This window comes from Orycteropus afer, unplaced genomic scaffold (assembly GCF_000298275.1).
Source record: "Orycteropus afer afer isolate SDZICR_OR568_19922 unplaced genomic scaffold, OryAfe1.0 scaffold00122, whole genome shotgun sequence".
Taxonomy (NCBI): domain Eukaryota; kingdom Metazoa; phylum Chordata; class Mammalia; order Tubulidentata; family Orycteropodidae; genus Orycteropus; species Orycteropus afer.
The window spans coordinates 5,319,067-5,338,491 of record NW_006921709.1 but is presented as its reverse complement, the minus strand read 5'-3'; the positions used below and the strand labels follow the sequence as shown (position 1 = coordinate 5,338,491).

Here is a 19,425-nt window from a genome sequence, read left to right as displayed (position 1 = left end):
AGGTTTGCTGGTCCAACAGAGCCTGGTGGAACCACTGAGACTATGGCCCCTAGCTGCCCTTCAGGTCTGGAATTGAACCCACACCTGTGGTTTCTAGCCAAACAATGTACAGGCATGTGAGTTAAACGTTTACCTCAAGTAGACACACGCCCTGGAGAGAACAATCATGGGAGAAGGAAGGGCTGTTTATGCACAGGGAGACAGCTCAGGGTGCAGAAGAGTATGGAGGGATGGTCACTGGGAAGAGGTAATTATGGGGAGGAAGTGGGAGGGGAGCTGTTGCATTATAAACCATGGTCAATGGCATGAGACAAAGTATATGTGATCTGCTGTATGGAAAGTGAATTCGCTCTGTAAATCTTCACCCAAATCACAATAAATAAAATAAAATAAAAATATTTTTAAAAACTTTCCGAGCACTGATAATTTTCAAAACCAGATGAACAAGAGCCTTGTAACAGAAAGCCAAAAATTTTCTATAAAATTTTATGGTTGAACTAAACTGGTTACCAAAGTAACAGATGAGTCTTGGGAAAGAAAATAAAGAGCTTTGTAAAACTAAGTGAATGTGTTAATTTTTAAATAGCATATTCCAAACCAAACCCATTGCCATCGAATCGATTCCGATTCATAGCTCCATAGGGTTTCCAAGGCAGCAAATCTCTACAAACACAAACTGCTTCATCTTTTCCCATGGAGCAGGTGGTGGGTTCAAACTGTCGACCTGTGCTGATTAGCAGCACAATGCTTTGACCACAGGCCCACCAAAAACAAAAAAACACCAAATCCATTGCCATCGAGTTGATTCCAACTCATAGTGACACCCACTGGGTTTCCGAGGCAGTAAATCTTTATGGAAGTAGACTGCTCAGTCTTGCTTCTGCAGAGTGGCTGTGGGTTTTCTAGTTAGCAGTCAGATGCCTTAGGCACTATGCTACCACAGCTCTTTACAGCACCACCAGGGCTCCTTAAATAGCATGTTAGTTCACCTATTTCCCTCCTCAGAAAGTTATAATCTTGTTGCTTCATATTATAATGGTATTTATTTCACTTAAGTAAAATACTTTGAATATTTTGACATAAACTAATGTATTGAATAGGAGCTCTGGTAGCATAGTGCCTAAGGCACTTGACTGCTAACCAGAAGGCTGGCAGTTCAAACCCACCAACCACTGCTCAAAAGGGAGGCTGGACAATCTACTTCCATAGTGACACTGCCTTGGAAACCCAAGGAGGCATCACTATGAGTCGGGGCCAATTCGACGGCACATAACAACAACAACAACAAAAATGTACTAAATAGAATGTCCTCAAGCTATGGTATCAATGCTACTTTTAATCAGTCAAGGTATAGTGTCAATGCTACTGTTAATCAGTAATGATTGGGTTTCTTACATCGCAAAGGTCTGGGGAAGAAATCGGAAGTCTCATGCGAAGTCACAGATGGTGTCAGATCATCTGCTGAAGACTGAGTCTCCTCATCATCACCTGACAGCAGGTCTTTTGCTATTTCCTCCTGAAAAGAATAGGAAGGCAGTTCTAGAGTTAGAAGAGAGTCTAATCAATTAAGAAGAGAGTCTTCTCATGGTTGAAGGCTCCTTGGTTTTGAGAAAGTAAATCTGAAACTCTCCTGTAATTTACTTCATGTATTAAAGCATTAGTAACATCTAAATTAAATTATATAAAATATTTATCAACTATTATACACTAATGCTTGTAACAGAAATATTTTGCCTAATTGTGGATATGCAGAGCTTACCCAAAGTGGTAAGCTAATTTTTAGTGAATCTGTAACAAAAGAAAAAACACTGCTTCTAAGTGGTTAATAATTATACCCATTTTCTGCCAAGACAAATCATAATTAAAAGATTAAAAAAAAAAAAAAGTCTCCAAACTCTACTCTTTCAACAGTTTTAAAAGTCCAACTAATGAAAGCTCTGACTAGTTATATACTTTTCAAAGAAAGAAATAAGTTTAAATTATTTTTTATGGAATGTTTAGTTATCCTTACACCTGGTACAGAGTGTGCGCTGAATGAACATCTGCTGAAAGAATATGGTCATTAAGGTCTGTGGTATATTAATATCATGCTTGACTGTCAAACTTCTGTTAGCAAAAGTGAGAATGACATAACTCACAGGGAGAAGATCCCCGATGGATTCCTCTCCCTGCCTGAGATCTGAAGAGTGGGGAAGGCTTTCCAGGGAGAGCTTCAGCTGCCTCAGTGATCTGTTAGTGGAGATGACAGCTGTGTGAATTTTCTCTAGCAGGGCCCAGCCCTCCCACAACCAGGCCATGTAAGTGATGTATCACTGTAGCTTTGGTGGCTACGGCCACCACTGTCACTCCAGAGCCTAAGAAAACAGAACTTTTCTCCAACTATTCCACCTCTAAGCCAGCTTGGTTTGAAGGTTTCTGGGAAATATATTAATCAAAAGATGTTAAGGCAATATTTAAGTTTAGATACAATGTGTTGTCAATGCAGGAAAGATGAAAAAATTGCCAGAGAATATGCAGGCATTAAAAGTCTTAGGACACTACCACTACTACATTTAAAATAGTGCAATCAGAGCCAAACAATACTTAAATCAGTCACCAAAAGGACAAGAGCATTAGTCAGTAAGAAGTTTACATTTCAGAAAAATGCTTTCAGGGGACCATAATGAAAAACAGTCTAAGATTACAGACTGTGAATTTTCCTTTGAAATGCCTGTACTTACTTTGTCTAGTGTCATATCTGGTAGCTCATCCGCAAGTTCACTTGGGGAACTATTTGCACTGGAATTTGCAACTGCTGGAATCGAAGGTTCATAGCCGTAGAACGCCAGTAAATCTTCCAGGGGCATGTTTCCTTCCTATTCAAGCCAGGATACAAACATGAACTCAGCAAGGTGTCACAATACTGTGACACCCTTAACGCGCATAAAGCACATTATCAAAACAGCAGCACAATCAAAGCCAAGTTGCAGGTTTTTTTTTTGTACGACTGCCCGAAAACAGGACCAAAGACCTAAGCTATGATTAACATATTAACAAAAGCCTGACAATTGACTTTAGTTTTATTTTCCAGCATCATTTCACTTTCAAAAAACTTCCCAAATATTGGCTTTGTGTGAATACTTTTTAAAAGGATATTCACATTAGTATAAAGATTTCCCATGAAAACATTTCCAATTAACTAATCAATCACTTTATGTAATTTTCAGTTTGTTTCCTCTGTATTTAACTGTAGACCACTTGGGTTTTTTTCCCTTCAAATAAATTAAAAGATGTGTAATTGAAACTTTTACTGAATATTAACTAACACCCGCAATTATTTGTAAATTAATAATCAAAACACCATTGCCCCTTTTATATTCATGCTATTACATCTATAGTGTGCCAGGTTTTTTTTTCCCCCACAAGCATCTGATAAAGTTTGCGTTATAACCACCATCTTATGGGTGAGAAAACTGAGGCTTAGTTATATGTTCAAATCCAGGCCCTCCATTCTCTTACTGGCTGTATTGCCTTGGTAAAAATATGTATTCTAGCTTTAAAGCTACTCGTGTGATAAATACTTGTGCCATGACATACAGTGATAACCCAGTCATTGCTTTTTTGAGGGGTTACCAATTTATCTCAGTTATAAAAAGAAAGCTAAAATGAACATCATCTGAAATTAAAAGTGCTACAGTTCCACTCTAAACATTTTAATTAAACTACTACAGAATGTAGAATTATTTGTAATTATTGCTGAAATAAATAACTTCAAAACAATATACTCAGTTAACTTTTAAATATTTGTAAGATGTCTGTATCCATCTATTAAGAATTTATTTTTAACGATTGCATATTGGTTTAATTTCCCTTTAAGACAAAATATCTAAATCACGAAGCAATCAGCACAGAAATGCTAAAGCTGAATGTGTAAAACCTACCAACAGCTGATTACAAAGTCAGCAAAGGAGCTAGTGATGACTCCTAGAGAGCCTGCTGGTTGCCCATAAGGGTCCTCAGGGAACACAGGTTCTGGGGTTACCCAAGAGTTTGGCCCTTAGTTATGCAAGTATTGCACTTAAATTTTTCACTGAGTCTGATTGAATCAGATTCATGCTAAGTGAATTTAAACTAAGGAATACAATGAATGCTAATTTGTAAATCTGCAGTAGGAGACTTGACACTTGACCATAACAATCACTCCATTCATGTAATCCTTTCAGTTTGATATTGAAATCAGTTAAAAGCTACATTAGGAGCATAGAGGCAGCACAAATTAAGAGAGATGGTCAGGATGGACTGAAATTCACCACATCATGGGGCAACCTCATGAACTATTCTTCCAAAGGATCTCCTGAAGGTGACCAGACCAGATGGAGTCCCTCTGAAGCTTTATTTCTGCTCTGTGAGAAGTCCATGCAGTCCAGTCTCTTTGGCTCTTACAGGTTGTAAGAGGAGACTGGGTTATAGGCTTTGCCAATCTCCTCTCAAGATTTTTCCAAAACCTCAGTTTCAGATTCCCCTTTAGACTAAGGAGATGGCATTTCTCATTTATTATGCACTGATGGTCCACCTTCCCACCATTCCAACAGTACTATGTTCTAGGAACTATGCTGAGGGTTATAAGTTATGGATAGCAAAGGCTCTCAACTGTCCTATGAGAGTCAGAGAAAAATCCCTGCTTTCAAGAAGATGAGTCTGCGTGGAGCAAACAGCTGATTATAGCACGATGTGATAGCTACAATAATTCTGGAATTGGTGCTACACATTGGTGGATACAAAGAAGGGAGACCTACACCCCAGAAATAATGGTAGGGCATGGAAGGCACCACACAGAAAAGGCTAAGATGAAGCTAAGTCTTGAGAGATAAGAGGCAAATGACAGATGAGGGTTGTGTTATCAGGGAATCACATTCAATTACCCAGGAACACTGACTGAGCACTGACTATGTGGCAGGAGGTGTTGGTATGGAACACAGGCCTTGTCCTTCCACAGCTTACAGTCTGGTGGCAACAACTGAAAATAAACAAATATCAAACTGCCAATTATGATAACTACAGAGGCAATTAGTTATTACTAATGTAGGGGGCCAACTTTCAGTAAGGTTACAGGAAAAGACAGTAAGTGACCTTCAGCTGAGGCATGAAATCTGAGAACAGCCAGTGAAGAGCATTCCAAGAAAGAAAACAAAATGTACAAGGCTTGAAGATGGTTTCCCACTAAGCCATGTGACCAAGCATGGGAGTAGAGTGCAGAATGCCCCAAGAGAGAATGGAAAGAGATGGGGACAGATCATAAAAGCCCTCATGACCAAGAACTTGGACTTTATTTGCAGGGCAATGGGAAGTCACTAGAGACGTATTAAAGGAAGTTCATGACTTTATTTCTTCTTTAATACTGGGCAGCTGCATGAGGAAAAGTTTGAGAGGAGGAGAGATAAGAGAGACCACTTAGAAGCCTCACGCTGAGACTGTTGTTGTTGTTGTTGTTACATGCCATGGAATCGGACCCGACTCACAGCGACCTCTCCTTGGGTTTCCAAGGCAGTATCACTATGGAAGTAGATTGCCCAACCTTCCTTCCAAGGAGTAGCTGGTGGGTTTGAACCTCCAGCCTTCTGGTTAGCAGTCAAATGCCTTAGGCACTATGCTACCAGAGCTCCTCACACTGAGATTAGTGGTACAGATATGGAGAGAAGTGAGGAGATGTGATTTATTCTGGGATAGAATCAAATGGGTTATTGACTGTAGGGGTGAAAAAAGAAAAGGAAGACTCTACATATTTCTATTTGAGCAACTGTCTAGTGTTAACTTGTACGAGATAGAAAAGACTAAAGGAAGAAAAAGTTTTTGAAGGAAAAAACAAAGAATTCTGCAGAAGACACAAGTTAAGTTTGAGAGGACTAGGAACATCCAAGTTGAAAAGTCAAGTTGGCTAGGAGCCTAGAGCTCAGAGGATCTGGCTGGGCTAAAGATATAAATCTGGCATTCATTAGCATCTAGAGGATATTTAAAGCCACAGGAGTTGATGAGCTCACTGAGGGAGAGGGCAGAGAGAAAAGAGAAGGGGACCTAAGCTTTATCAGAAGAACTTTCAGGTATATTACTTTAGAGGCAACAGGTTCTGTCTGAAAATTTTAAACATAATTTGCATTTTAGAAATACGATTCTAGAGGAAATGAAAGGATGAGAGCTTGAACTTGAAAGAAATTATCTGAGAGAAATTTTAAGAAAAAGAATCTATTGACTTACCTAGTATCAAGAAGTGAATGAAAGAGGCATAGAAGTCCAAAAAAATTGCCAGATTTATGGCCTGAGGATAGTAGCTACAGCACCATTATGAGGCAGAAACACGAGAGGGTGTCTAGTGAGATGGCAGATAATGAGTTTAAGGTGAAAGCTCAAGTACTAAGCTTGAATGAGATTACCAAGTAAGGCAAGAGAGTGAGAAGACAAAAGCTAGAATAATGAGGAATGCCACCACTTAAAATATGGGCAAAGAAAGGAAAGCCCATAAATAAGATCAGAGGAAGTCATCACAAATAGAACTAAGAGACTGCAGGATTATGTAAATTAAGAACAGTTTGAGAACTGGGGATGGTCACCTGAGTCAAATACCAAAAAGAGATCAAGGAGATAAAGACAGACTTTGTATTTCACAATCTGTGGTTAAGGCATTTGGCTGCTAACTAAAAGGTGCGTGGTCTGAACCCACCAGATGCTCCGTGGTAGAAAGATGAGGCGGTCTGCCTTGGAAACTCAAAAGAGTCACTATGAGTCAGAATCAACTCGATGGCAGTGAGTTTTGGTTTTTGATTCCTAGCAGTAGGTAGCAGCAGAGCTCAGGATGGAGCAGCACAGGGAAAAAAGTACATACACAACTCTGAAGCTTGGTTATGAAAGGAGAACAGCTGGGGGCAGCACAGGGTCAAAAAAGAATGTTTTCCAAACATAGGAAACATGTAAAATATACAAAATTGGGAAAAAGTAAGTGCTGAGGGCAGGAAGGATTAGACTGGGATATGGCAGATACTTCTGGGACAGGAGGGAAAGCAGGAAGAATGAACAGAAAAGTTAAGGGTGAAGGTGGAAGGAGAGGGCAGAAGGTTTTGAGTAGTCACCCTGGAAACCTCTACTTTCTCTATAAAGACACAAGCACAATGACCATTTGTTGAGGGGGAAAGTGAATGTCTAGGGGGACATCTTATTAACCAGTTTGAGGGATGACACTATATAGTCCCCTAGAGAGGGCTGGTGCTAAAACAGAAATTATCTGTACCAAAACTTCTTAAGCAAAAGTGGAAGAGTTGAACTCAGCCTCTAATGCACTTCACAAATGAGATTTCTATTAGAACTCAGTAATAAAACACTTAGACCTTTCAAGAATAAAAACACTTTTTTTAAAATTAGTAAATCTCAAAGTCTCTGTGAATCTGTGGTAGCTAGATCAGCTTAGAGGTTTGACCTAGCACCTTATCTCAGGTATTAGGATTTTTTTTTTCTTTTTCTTGGGTATTTCATTGAACCTATTTAAGTTCTAAGGAACATATTGAGTGTAATCACATTTATAAATGGACTGTTTTATGAGCTGAAGGGTTTATCAGGAAGAACCCAAGATTTGGAGGCAGAGGATCCACTAATTGCAACCCATTAACTTGGGCAGGACTTAACCTCATTCACCTCCATTTCTACATCTTTACATAGAAAAATACTATTATTTCTCTGATTCTGTGATGTATATCCTTTTGAAAATCAGGATGCATCCCATTGTTGTTGTCAGTTACCACTGAAACGATTCTCACTCTTGGCAAACCCATAGGTGCCAAGTACAACTGCTTTATAGGATTTCCAAGGCTGTGACTTTTCATTAGCATATCACCAGGCCTGTCTTAAGAGGCACATCTGGGTGGGTTTGAATCATCAATCTTTTGGCTAGTGGTGGAGTGCTTAACTGTTTGTACTATCCACAGTACACATTTCAGAGTATTGTACCCACAATCCATGTGATTTCTATACCAAGAGTACATGTTACAAACAACATGGCTCCTAAGCCAAGAAAATAATGTTAGTATCTGTCTGACACACCTAGAGGGGTTGCTGGATAGATCAAATGAAATAATCTAAGTGAGGCATTGATCAATTTTAGTAATTAATATAATACCTGTCTGATACCTAAACCGAAAGTAGCACAACACCTACAAGAAATATAACCTTTCTTTGATTACATATTAAAAAATAAAAAAGGAAGGGCCTATACCAAAATCAAAGTGGTAGAAAAGGTAATTTTCTACTTTCTCTTATCTATGCTTTTGTAAATTTTCTTTTTTGACTTTTTCTAAAATAAACAATGTGGGGGAGGGATCTATGTATTTAAAAAATAAGGGAGTATAAAGAACTATTTTTAAAGATGTAGCTCTAGATAGAGGATTCTTAAAGCTTCTCAGGAAACAGTAACGTGAATAAAATATATAAAGACATGATATGTATCTAATTTTGGTATGTTTAGTCACATAATCTACTCTCTACAGCAAAACAGCACTTTATAAGAACTACTATAAGAAAACTTGGAGCTTTGGTGGCACAAGGCCTATGGCATTTGACTGCTAACCAGAAGACGGGTGGTTCGAACCCACCAGCTGCTCCGCAGATGGAAGATGGGGCAATCTATTTCTGTAAAGATTTACCACCTGGGAACCCCAGTGCGGGTCACTATGAGTCAGAATCGACTCAATGGCAGAAAGTTTGGTTTGGTTTTATAAGAAAACTAATTTTATAACCTTCTTATGTTCCACAGGATGTGATATGATAGCAGTCCTGCTCTGTCCTATAGGGTCGCTATGAGTCTGAATCGACTAGATAGCAGTGGATTTTTGCTTTGGTGATGTTAATGATATTCTTCAATAACTTCTGCATCCTGTTGGATCACCTTTCTTTGGAATGGGCACAAACATGGATCTCTTTCAGTTGTTTCGTCAGGTAGCTAGCTGTCTTCCAAACTCCTTAGCACAGATGAGGGATCACCTCCTGCACTGCATCCATTTGTTGAAACATCTCAATTGCTATCCCGTCAATTCCTGGAGCCTTGTTTCTAACCAACGGCTTCAGTGCAGCTTGGACTTATTTCTTTAATACTATCAGTTCTTGATCATATGTCACCTCCTGAAATGGCTGAACCAAAAAAACCAAATTCACTGCCATCGAGTCGTTTCTGGCTCATAGCGACCCCATTGAGTGTCCGAGGCTGTAAATCTTGACAGAAGTAGATCACCCCATCTTCCTTCCATGGAGCAGCTGGCAGGTTTTGAACTGCTGACCTTTTGGTCAGCAGCCAAGTGCCTCATCCACTACACTACCATTGTTTCTGCTACAGTGATTGTATTCCTTCCACCTTCTTTAGATGCATCCTGTGTCATTCAGTATTTTGCACACAGAATCCTTCAATACTCCAAATCAAGGCTTAAATTTTTCTTCAATTCTTTCAGCCTAAGAAATACCAAGCATGTTCTGCCCTTTTGGTTTTCTGATTCCAGATCTTTGCACATCTCATTATAGTACTTTGCTTGGTCTTCTTGAGCCATCTTTTGAAATCTTCTGTTCTGCTCTTTTACTTCATCATTTCTTCTAATTATTTTGCTTTCTTCATGTCTGATGTCCTTGATGTCATCTCACAACTCATCTAGTCTTTGGTCATAAGTGTTCAGTGAATGAAATCTATTCTAGAGATATTCTCTAAATGCAGGTGGAATAAAGTGCTGAAGAGCAAAGATGTCTCTTTGAAAACTAAGATGCACCTAATCCAAGCCACGGTATTTTCAACAGCTTCATATTCCTGTGAAACCTGGACAGTGAATAAAGAAGACTGAAGAAAAGTTGATGCTTTTGAGTTGTGATGTTGGCAAATAATACTGAAAGTACCATGGAGTGCCAAAAGAATGAACAAATCTGTCCTGGAAGAAGTGCAGCCAGAATGCACCCTGGAAGCGAGAATGGGCAGACTTTGTCTCATCTACTTTGGTTATGCTATCAAAAGGGTATGTTCCCTGGAGGAGAATATCATGCTTGGTAAAGCAGAGAGTCAGCGAAAAAGTGGAACACCATCAACGAGAGAGACTGACACAGTGGCTGCAACAATGGGCTCAAGCATAGCAAGGATTGTGAGAATGGTACGCGACCAGGAAGTGTTTCATTCAGTTGTACACAGGGTTACTTTAAGTCAGAGCCTATTTGATGGCATCTAACAACAACATACTCGTGGTCAGACTTTGGCTCTCGTGGACTTGCTTCAACTCGAACTTACACATTAGCAATGAATAGTCTGTTCCACAGTCAGCCCCAACCTTGTTCTGACTGATGATACTGAGCTTCTCCATCATCTCCTTCCACAGATGTAGTCAATTTGGTTCTTGTGTATTCCACCTGGCAAGATCCACGTGTACAGTCATTGCTTATGTTGTTGAAAAATGGTATTTCCAACGAATAGGTCGTTGGTCTTGCAAAATTCTATCATGTGATCTCCAACATCATTTCTATCATCAAAGTCATATTTTCCAACTACTGGCCTTTCTTCTGTTTCCAACTTTTACATTCCAATCACTAGTAATTATCAATGCATCTTGATTGCATGTTTGATCAATTTCAGACTGCAGAAGTTGGTAAAAATCTTCCATTTTCTTCATCTTTGGTGTTAGTGGTTGGGGTGTAAATGTGAATAATCATCACATTAACTTCCTTGTACGAGTATGGATATTATCCTATCACTAACAGTGTTGTACTTCAGGACAGATCTTGAAATGCTCCTTTTTGATGATGAATGATATGTGTTCCACTTCAATTGTCATTCCCAGCGTAGTAGATCATATGATTATCTGATTCAAAATGGCCAACACAAGTCCATTTCAGCTCATTAATGCCTAGGATATAGATCCACAAGCATTCCATTTTATTCTGACAATCTCCAACTATGCTAGATTCAGACTTTGTACATTCTATGTTCCAATTATTAATGGATGCTTACAGCTGTTTCTTCTCATTTTGAGTTGTGTCACTTCCTCCAGAAAAGGTCCCGAAAGCTTTACTCCATCCACATCATTAATGTCAGCTCTACTGTGAGATGGCAGTTCTTTCCCAGTCATATTTTGAGCCCGATAGGCTTATCTTCTGGCACTCTATCAGACAATGTTCTGCTGCTATTCATAAGGTTTTCACTGGCCATTTTTTTCAGAAGTTGATTACCAGGTGCTTCTTCCTAGTCTGCCTTAGTTTGGAATCTCCACAGAAACCTGACCATAATAGGTGCCCTGTTAGTATTTGAAATACTGGTGGTATAGCTTCCAGCATCACAACAACATGCAAGCTACCATATTATGACAACCTAACAGATGAGTGGTGATGTTAACACGTAGTAATACCTAAATCACTGTTTCAATACAAGACTTGAAAAATGAGTTATTTTAAATTATATAAAAATAATCAAAACCATGTAAAATTTCTTTTGAAAATGAAATAATCCTTCCTCTTTGTATGTTTCATGTTTCGTGACTTATCAATAAACAGTAGAGACCACATCTATACTGTTACGCTTTACTGTAGATCAGAACAAAGCCGTGGTGGCACAATGGTTAAGCAATTGGCTGCTAAGCAAAAGGTCAGTGGTTCGAACCCACTAGCCACTCCACAGAAGATGTCACAGTCTGCTTCCATAAAGATTATAACCTTGGAAGCCCAATGAAGTATTCTACCCTCTCTACAGGGTTGCTACTAGTCAGAACTGACGGAACAGCGATGGGGTTTTGTTAGAAATCAAAACAACAATCCAAAGTAATTGGGCAGTCAGTCACTATCAGAGATAGCTCCTCTTGTCCCTTACTCAATGAGAGAAGATAGCCTTCTAAGGGAGACACAGTTTGGGGTATTCAAAACAACTTGTTTGAAAGCCACCTGTATTTTCCCACCCCAATTTCTAAGAGTGTGATAAAATGACAGAAGCAAAGCTATTCAAGATAAAGAAGGTAATTTTTCCGAATCTACAAATAATGATACATATTATAAAGCAAAGACTAAATTACTGTGGTTACTAAGCAAAATCAAAGTAGTAAGACTAGGTTTTTCTGTGAATAACAGTAGCTCTTGCTGTTGATTGTTTCTGTATATCATCTCTAATTTCCCTTAAAACTCACAAAACACAGATCAAAGGAGGTGTTACTACAAGCTCTAGAACAAAACCCACATGTGTGAAAAATAAAATTTATTAGCCCATAAAAATCTCTTTCAGATTACAGTAACTGAGTTAACGTAATAAAGGAAATTTTTGGTTCTATTTTACTGACAAAGTATCTATTTGCATGACTAAAACGTAGTCAGACACACTTTTATCAAATATTTCCTTATATCATGTTTTAACTAGACTGCTTCTCTCCAACTTTAACAATAAACTATCAAAGAAGGTAAATATGAGACCACCTAGGACTTTTGCCCCATGCTCACAGCAGACTCCTTACTTAAAATATGGGAAAGAAGTGTTTTCTATTCAATGAAATCTTCTCTGAAATTCTATACGATGCTAAACATTCTTCGTTTGCCTCTCTCATAGTTTTTAGCATATGATACTATAAGTTTTTGCTCCCATTTTTTGTCCTATTAACCTGTAAGTTCCTAGAGTTCAGGGACACTGTCAACTTACCCAATTTTACAATCCCAGGACATTCTAGTCCATGGCTTAGTGGTCATGCTAGTCCATGGCTTAGTGGTCATGTTAGTTAGACTGTAATTCTCAGTTACTCTAGGCTATCCACTCGTAACAGGAAGGAAGGAGTTGCCTCAATAATGCCAAGGCAAAGCTAAAGCCTCTCCACTATCTTTTCTCATCAAAGGGCAACATTTCATCATTACCCTCAAACACCAGTAAGAGGCAAGACTTCTTCCATCATTTGAGTATTTTATGAGAATTTTCTCTATATATTTATAAAATTGGCTTTTTACAGAAGATGTATTTTAAAAACTGAACAAATCTAACTTCAGCTGTGTTGGAATAACTGGATAAATGGATGAACATGTTTAGAAAATTTCCTATCTACTGGAGCAAGCCTGGGGGTCTAGTCAGGGAAGACTGTCTTCTGTTTCCCTGTGTATTAACTTGAAGGAAGAAATGCAATAATACTTTAGCTGTACCTCAGAAAGATAGTAAGCCAAGTAAATAGCAAGAAAAAGAGGTATGAAAACTTAAATGATTAGTATTATTCAGTATTATTCCTGAAAGGTGTTATTCTGGACTGGTTAGAAATATATAAGTACGGTTAATTTACAGATAAGCATAATGTTGTATTTTTCCAAGGAGACATCCTATGAAGGCCTCTCTGTGCTGCCTGTTCATGTGAATTTATATTGACTTTGGGTTTAAAAATTATAAACTACACTTTCCAAATTTTAAAAAAGATGACTAGGAGATAGGGTTGGTGATATTACTAATTCATATCTGAAAATATAGTAAAACCTTTTCTCTTTCAATTTTCCTAGAGTATTCCACCAAGAAAAGACTTCTATCTCCTATAGTGCCTACCTAGTAAATTTCAAGTTTGACCCTCAGTATAATAGTGCATTATAGGAAAATGGGCTCTGTGCTAGGATTCAGGACTCAGTCTACGCCCTGTATTTCTCTACATCTCAATTTTCTCATCTATAAGATGACCCGATGTACCCAGTTCACTGTGCTGGTATCAACTTAAAAATTAGGTTAACAGATATAAAATACTTTTTAAAAAATTAAATGAGAAAGTATTTTATTAGGCTACTCCCCCAAATAATGAGAAAATCAGTGATATTTTGCAAAAGTTAGGTCACAAACAAAGATGTAGATGGCATTTTTTTTGTAGGGAGATTATAAAATAATTCACTAATAATAAAATTTCTAAATCTTTACTACAAGTTTGTATTAAAATACTATAAAAAGTCCCTTACCTTTTCTAAGTCTTCAATTTCAGAACTAAAATTTTTACCCTCATCCATCATTTCCTCTTCTTCAAGAGTTCTTTCATCATCATAATCATGGACCAACATCTCAGCAGTGGGGTCAAAATCATGATCCTCAGAAGACAGAGAGCCAACTGGAACCAAACAATCTGAATTACTTTACACATTCACAAAGCTATTTACAAAAGAAAATTCATTGTGTTCTTCTGACAATTCTTAATTTTTATATTGTTTCGTTGTTGTTATGTTTTTCTATCTCTTTTATTAAATGCATTTACTATGTATCTTACAAGTTATAAAGTAAAAGCATACAGTTCTGAAAAGATAGCCAAATTCATGAAAGAAGGAGGCAGAGTAATTTACAAAGGCTTTTACAAGGGACCATGAGAAAACAACTTATAATAGTAGCAAAGCGACTTAAATGGAGTGATCTTAAATAAATGTCCTAATAGAAAAACAGTTAAACTTGCTTATCAGTTAGTTCAACACTTTTTTTTCTTTTTATTAGAAAAGCAGCCAAACTTGCTTATCAGTTAGTTCAACATATTTGTCTAAAAGCAATAGCAAAATGTCAGAAGGATTAAACACAAATACAAAATACAAAACTTCATAAGAATCCATTATACACTGAGGCCAACATTTCATAAGAGAATATTAATTTTATCTAAATTCTAACCCTCAAATAATGATTAAAAAAACACAACAGAAATGGTTCACAGAATAGAAATTTCTTTAAAAATACTATGTATACAGTCTCTCTGGTAGCATAGTGCCTGAGGCATTTGACTGCTAACCAGAAGGTTGGTGGTTCAAATCCACCAGCTACTCCACAGAAGCAAGACTGGGCAATCTACTTCCATAAAGATTTATCCCCTTGAAAACCCAATGGGGGTCACTATGAGTGGGAATCAACTCGATGGCAGTGGGATCAATTTTTTTTGGTTTTGTACAATTTCTCTATATGTAGACTATAAGACTATATATATGTAGTCTTATATATATATAAGAATATAAGAGTTCTGGTGGTGCCTAAGGCATTTGACTGCTAACCAGAAGGTTGGCGGTTCGAACTCACCAGCCATTCTGCAGAAGGAAGACTGCACAATCTACTTCCATAAAGATGTACCACCTCAGAAACTCAAAGGGGGGGTGGTCACTGCGAGTCGTAATCGACTGGATGGCAGTGCGTGTGTGTGTGTGTGTGTGTACACACACACACACACACACAGTTTCTACACAGACTATATAGTCTCTCTCTTTATAAAGACTATATATATAGTCTTTAAAAGCACTGTATCACTTTTCATTTCTATAACAATATTTCAAGCTCCCCAGCAATAATCTGCATAGTGCCTAAGGCACTTGACTGCTAACCAGAAGACTGGTGGGTTTGAACCACTCCTCAGAAGGACGGCTGGGCAATCTACTTCCGTAGTGATACTGCCTCGGAAACCCAAGGAGGGGTTGCTATGAGTCAGGTCCGACTTGACAGCACATAACAACAGCAATAATCAGACAGATATTAAGGTGTAAGGGCAGTCTTTACTTTAGATTACTAATACAGATTTTAGGATTATATGAATGGAAGATAGAAAATCACACTTAAAAGTTTTGGAAGATGTATTCCATTGCAATATTTTCCTTGCAAGTTATTCTGGTCTACTCACTTATTTAGAAAGTTATGATTTTTAAACACAAAAGCAGAATCAACAGGATACGCCAAAAACCAAGAGAAATGGATAAAACCCATAATCCTAAAAGAATGAAAGTAAATTTATGAAAAACGAGATTTTCACCATTTTTTTGCCTTAGTATCTAACTCAATTATCTAATTCCAGAGCAGGGAAAAAAAGGCGCACCAGAATCTGGAGTTGGGCTAAGAGAGAAGTGGAAGGAAACATATTCAACACAACCAGTTTGATCTGTTATTAATTTACTTAATATTTTTAAATTTCAAACAAAATTTAAGGATAATGTGAACCATTACCAAAACACTCTACTAGGCCAAAATTTTTTACCATGGAAAAGCCACAGACATAATTCAATGTTTTTTGATTTTGAGTTCAGAAAGCTCTCAAAATACAATTTCTACAGGACTTAATTCTTTAAGAAGTTTGCATTATGGTAGTTTATCTTGTAAAACTGTAAGATATTATCTGCTCATTTAAAAACCTATTGAGGTATATACAGTTTATTTTTTTATAAAGCAAGATGATTTATGTAATGGCTCAAAAGTTGACCATCCATCATTACAAAGTCTGCTGTCTTTGAGAAATTTCTGAACCTCTCCAATAGCATGCTGAAGTGCCCGAGCTGAAATCAACGGTAACCTTTCCACCTCTGTGCAAGCGGCACTGTGCGGTATTTTTGTTAACCTCTTATCACGTGGCACATAGTAGATCTCTCCTTAATGTGGAAAGTGGAAGGTATTCAACAAACAGAAAGAAATGCGCAGGCCTGAGGATGTACTTCTGGCTTTGTCCCGGCTTTCTCTGGGACCTGAGGCAAGACATTTAAACTTTCTGGGCCTAGGTCCAGTTTCTCATTTGTAAAATATAGGGGATTGGTTTAAATGACTCAAGAGTACCTCCAGCTCTAAAATTCTTTTCAAAATTGACTAAGTGATTAAAAACAGGTTGTAAGTCTCTGTTTAGACACCAAAATCACAGTTCTTTTTTCGTTTTATTTAGATCACAACTTCACAGCAGACAGTGATGCAAAATGGAAAAATTCTATTATCATCCAGATGTTTGGCATCATGCACATAAATATTCTTTTCCTGACATCAGTTATGACAAAGAAATGTTTGTCTCAAAATCACAAAAACTTTTTACACCATTTTAAAATATTGTACAAACAGCTATTTAAAAAAAAAAAAAAAAGACATAAATATATTCTCCTTGATGTGAATTATTTTATAAAGCCTTAAATGATAATCAAGGAAGGCCTTGAAAGTCAACTAAATACAAAAAGAAATATTCCAGGAAAATGGAATGTTCACTCTAAGCACCATGTTGTAATAGAAGACTTGGGAGCTGGTCCAGGCTCTGCTATTAACCAAGTGACTCTCAGTAGAGTCATTTAAAAGTCTGTTTCCGTGACTGTAAAATAAGGGAGTTAGACTAGTTCAGAGGTGCTTTGCCTGGAGACTCAGAGAGGGAAAAGAGGCTGCCAAGAGGGGGAATGAAAAGGGGATGAGAATTGAAACATGCTGAAAAGGTTCTCCCCACCCCACTTTACGGGTTCCACAAACCTCAAATTGTGTGCAATTCTGCCTACGTGCAGTGTTCAAGGGAGACTCTCCCGCTTCTATCAGAATCTGACAAGGGTCCCTGCCCACGAAAAGGTTAAGAGGCATTGTACCAGATGATCTAAGGTTCAGTCCAAACATTCTGTATCACCACTTTTCGGTGCCAAACTTAGAAGTTGTTTTTCTTTCTTTTGATTTAAGAAAGCTTTACGTAACTCTTAATTTGCAACGTTCACATAATTTTCAGACCTACCTCAATTATGAAAAAGAGACCAAAAAAAATGGGGATAGAGAGTCACAGTTAATAAGCAATCTAAGCAGGCTCAAATTTCTGACAGTCTCTGAAAGAAATCAAAATTAAAATCTGAACTAAATGGCTAAATTTGCTGGAAAGCTGATTTAGGCGTAAACGTATCAGACTTGGAAAAAAAACATGTGAACATTAAAGTCTGAAAAGAGCACTTGCTTGTTATCAGCTTTGTAACAAGGTATTTTTCCAACATACAAAAGAAAAATAAGAAAAATAGTATAACCGTTCGTTCCTCAACTTAATTACCAATTACACACTGAAACTCTTAAAAACAAATAATGAAAAACTCGCAGGATAAAATTTTTGAGGGGAAACCTTCAGCAACAGATTTCAGTACACGCGATTCCCTCCGGAACCCACCAAAGAGGTAAGAAAAGAGGACAAACCTGGGCTCGAACTTCCAAAAGAAGCCTAGGAGAGAGAAAGAGAGAAGAAAACGTGCGGTTAGATCGCGCAGCCAGGGGAAGAAGCAACGCCGGCAACAGGGCGCAGAGGAGGCGGAGCTGAGCGCTCTCCGCAGCTGCCAAAAGTGCAAGACGTAGCTTCGCTCCAATCGCTCCCAGCCCCTTTCTGGCCCCCTCTTGGCTGCCTCGTCTTCCTCCCCAAGTCCCCAGCTTCCAAACTCGCAGACCCGGGACGAAGCCCCGAGTCTAAAACACAACTCCAAACCGTACCTTGAAACTCAGAAAGTTACAAAGCAGAGAAGCAAAACCCAGCGCAGTCGGCTCGCAGCATCGGTCCCCCATCCCCGACATCTCTGCAGTCTCCCAAATATCAGCCGGCACTCCGTGCCTCAAACCCCTCCGCGCAACGCAACACCCTCTCCTGGAAGGCGCTCCCTCTCTGAGCACTTAGTTCATCCCCTGGGACTCAGGAACCCCAAGTCCGGGGCTGTCCTCTGCCGCTGGAGCGAAGGCCAGCTCGCAGCCGGACACTCGCCTCCAAACCAAAGCGCGAGCCCCCCCCCCCCCTAAGTCCAAGACGCAGCCCTTCAGTTCCGGGGATGCCGGTTCCTCCAAGTGTGTGCAGACCCTCGCGAGGCTCAGGAGCGCGCCCCTCACCCCCACGCGCGCCGGTCGGGGTATCCTGCTGCGCCACCCCCTCCCCCCATCTCACTTGTCCCGGGGGAGATGGCCAGGGCAGCCTCGCTCGCCCTGCTTCCCTTCTCTAGCCTAGTGGAAAGTGAGGTTCTCGACCTGCAATCCTGGAGGAGGCGCCGAGGGTCTCGGTCTGCCCCTCTCACCCCAGAGGTTCCTGCACCTCCTGGGCTGCGGGGCGGGGAGTCCTGCTCTTCTCCCGCGGAGCCCGACGATCGCGCATCCCGTTCGCCTCGGCGCCGGGAGCAAAGTGGAGCGTGCAGCCCCAGCGGACCAGGGGCGCAGCGCGCTCTTCCCGCGGGGCAGTGGCGCAACCCTCTCCCAGCTTTGCAATCCGGCCGCGAAGGGGGGGCTCGGCCGGTTTCCATCCACCCCGGACCCGGGAGGTGGCGCGGAGGCGCCGGCGGCCCTCGTCAGCGGCCCGGGGACTAGGCATGGCGCCGTCCCCGGGCCAGGGCTCGCTGCCGCGGACGGCCGCCTTCCGCCCGGTTCCGTCGTCCGGCCGGGCCGGGGCCGGAGCTACCGCGGCCTAGTCCCGGAGGGAGACCGCTCCCGCGCCCGCTCCCGCCCCCCGGCCGGCTCCTCCGCGGCCCGCCGCGGCCTCGCAATCCCTGCGCCGCTGCGCTGTCCCCCGCGGAGCAGCACTGAAGGCCCTGGAGCCCCCGCGTCCGCTCCGGGGCTGCGAGGAGCTGGCCGGCGCCCGCTCCAGCCCGGCCGCTCCTGCCCGGTTTCTCTGCTCACCTCCGCCATATTGGTACCTTTAGGGCGAACGAGCAGCGCCGAGCCCAGTCCCCGGATGGGGCGCCTGAGCCAATCGCAGCCGC

General features: G+C 40.2%; 1 protein-coding gene across 1 annotated transcript in view; it reads right to left on the bottom strand.

The window, feature by feature from the left end:
• MIER3 (MIER family member 3) overlaps window positions 1-17,918 on the bottom strand; it is a 38,522-nt gene extending 20,604 nt beyond the window's left edge. Inside the window, exons 1-4 of the mRNA XM_007944162.2 lie at window positions 17,891-17,918; window positions 13,933-14,093; window positions 2,721-2,855; window positions 1,396-1,516 (exon numbers count right to left, since the gene is read on the bottom strand). Of these exons, the coding sequence (XP_007942353.2) occupies window positions 1,396-1,516; window positions 2,721-2,855; window positions 13,933-14,031 (355 nt within the window). The 5' untranslated portion in view covers window positions 14,032-14,093; window positions 17,891-17,918. The remainder of the gene's footprint in view (window positions 1-1,395; window positions 1,517-2,720; window positions 2,856-13,932; window positions 14,094-17,890) is intronic.
• Between the last annotated feature and the right edge of the window lie 1,507 nt (window positions 17,919-19,425).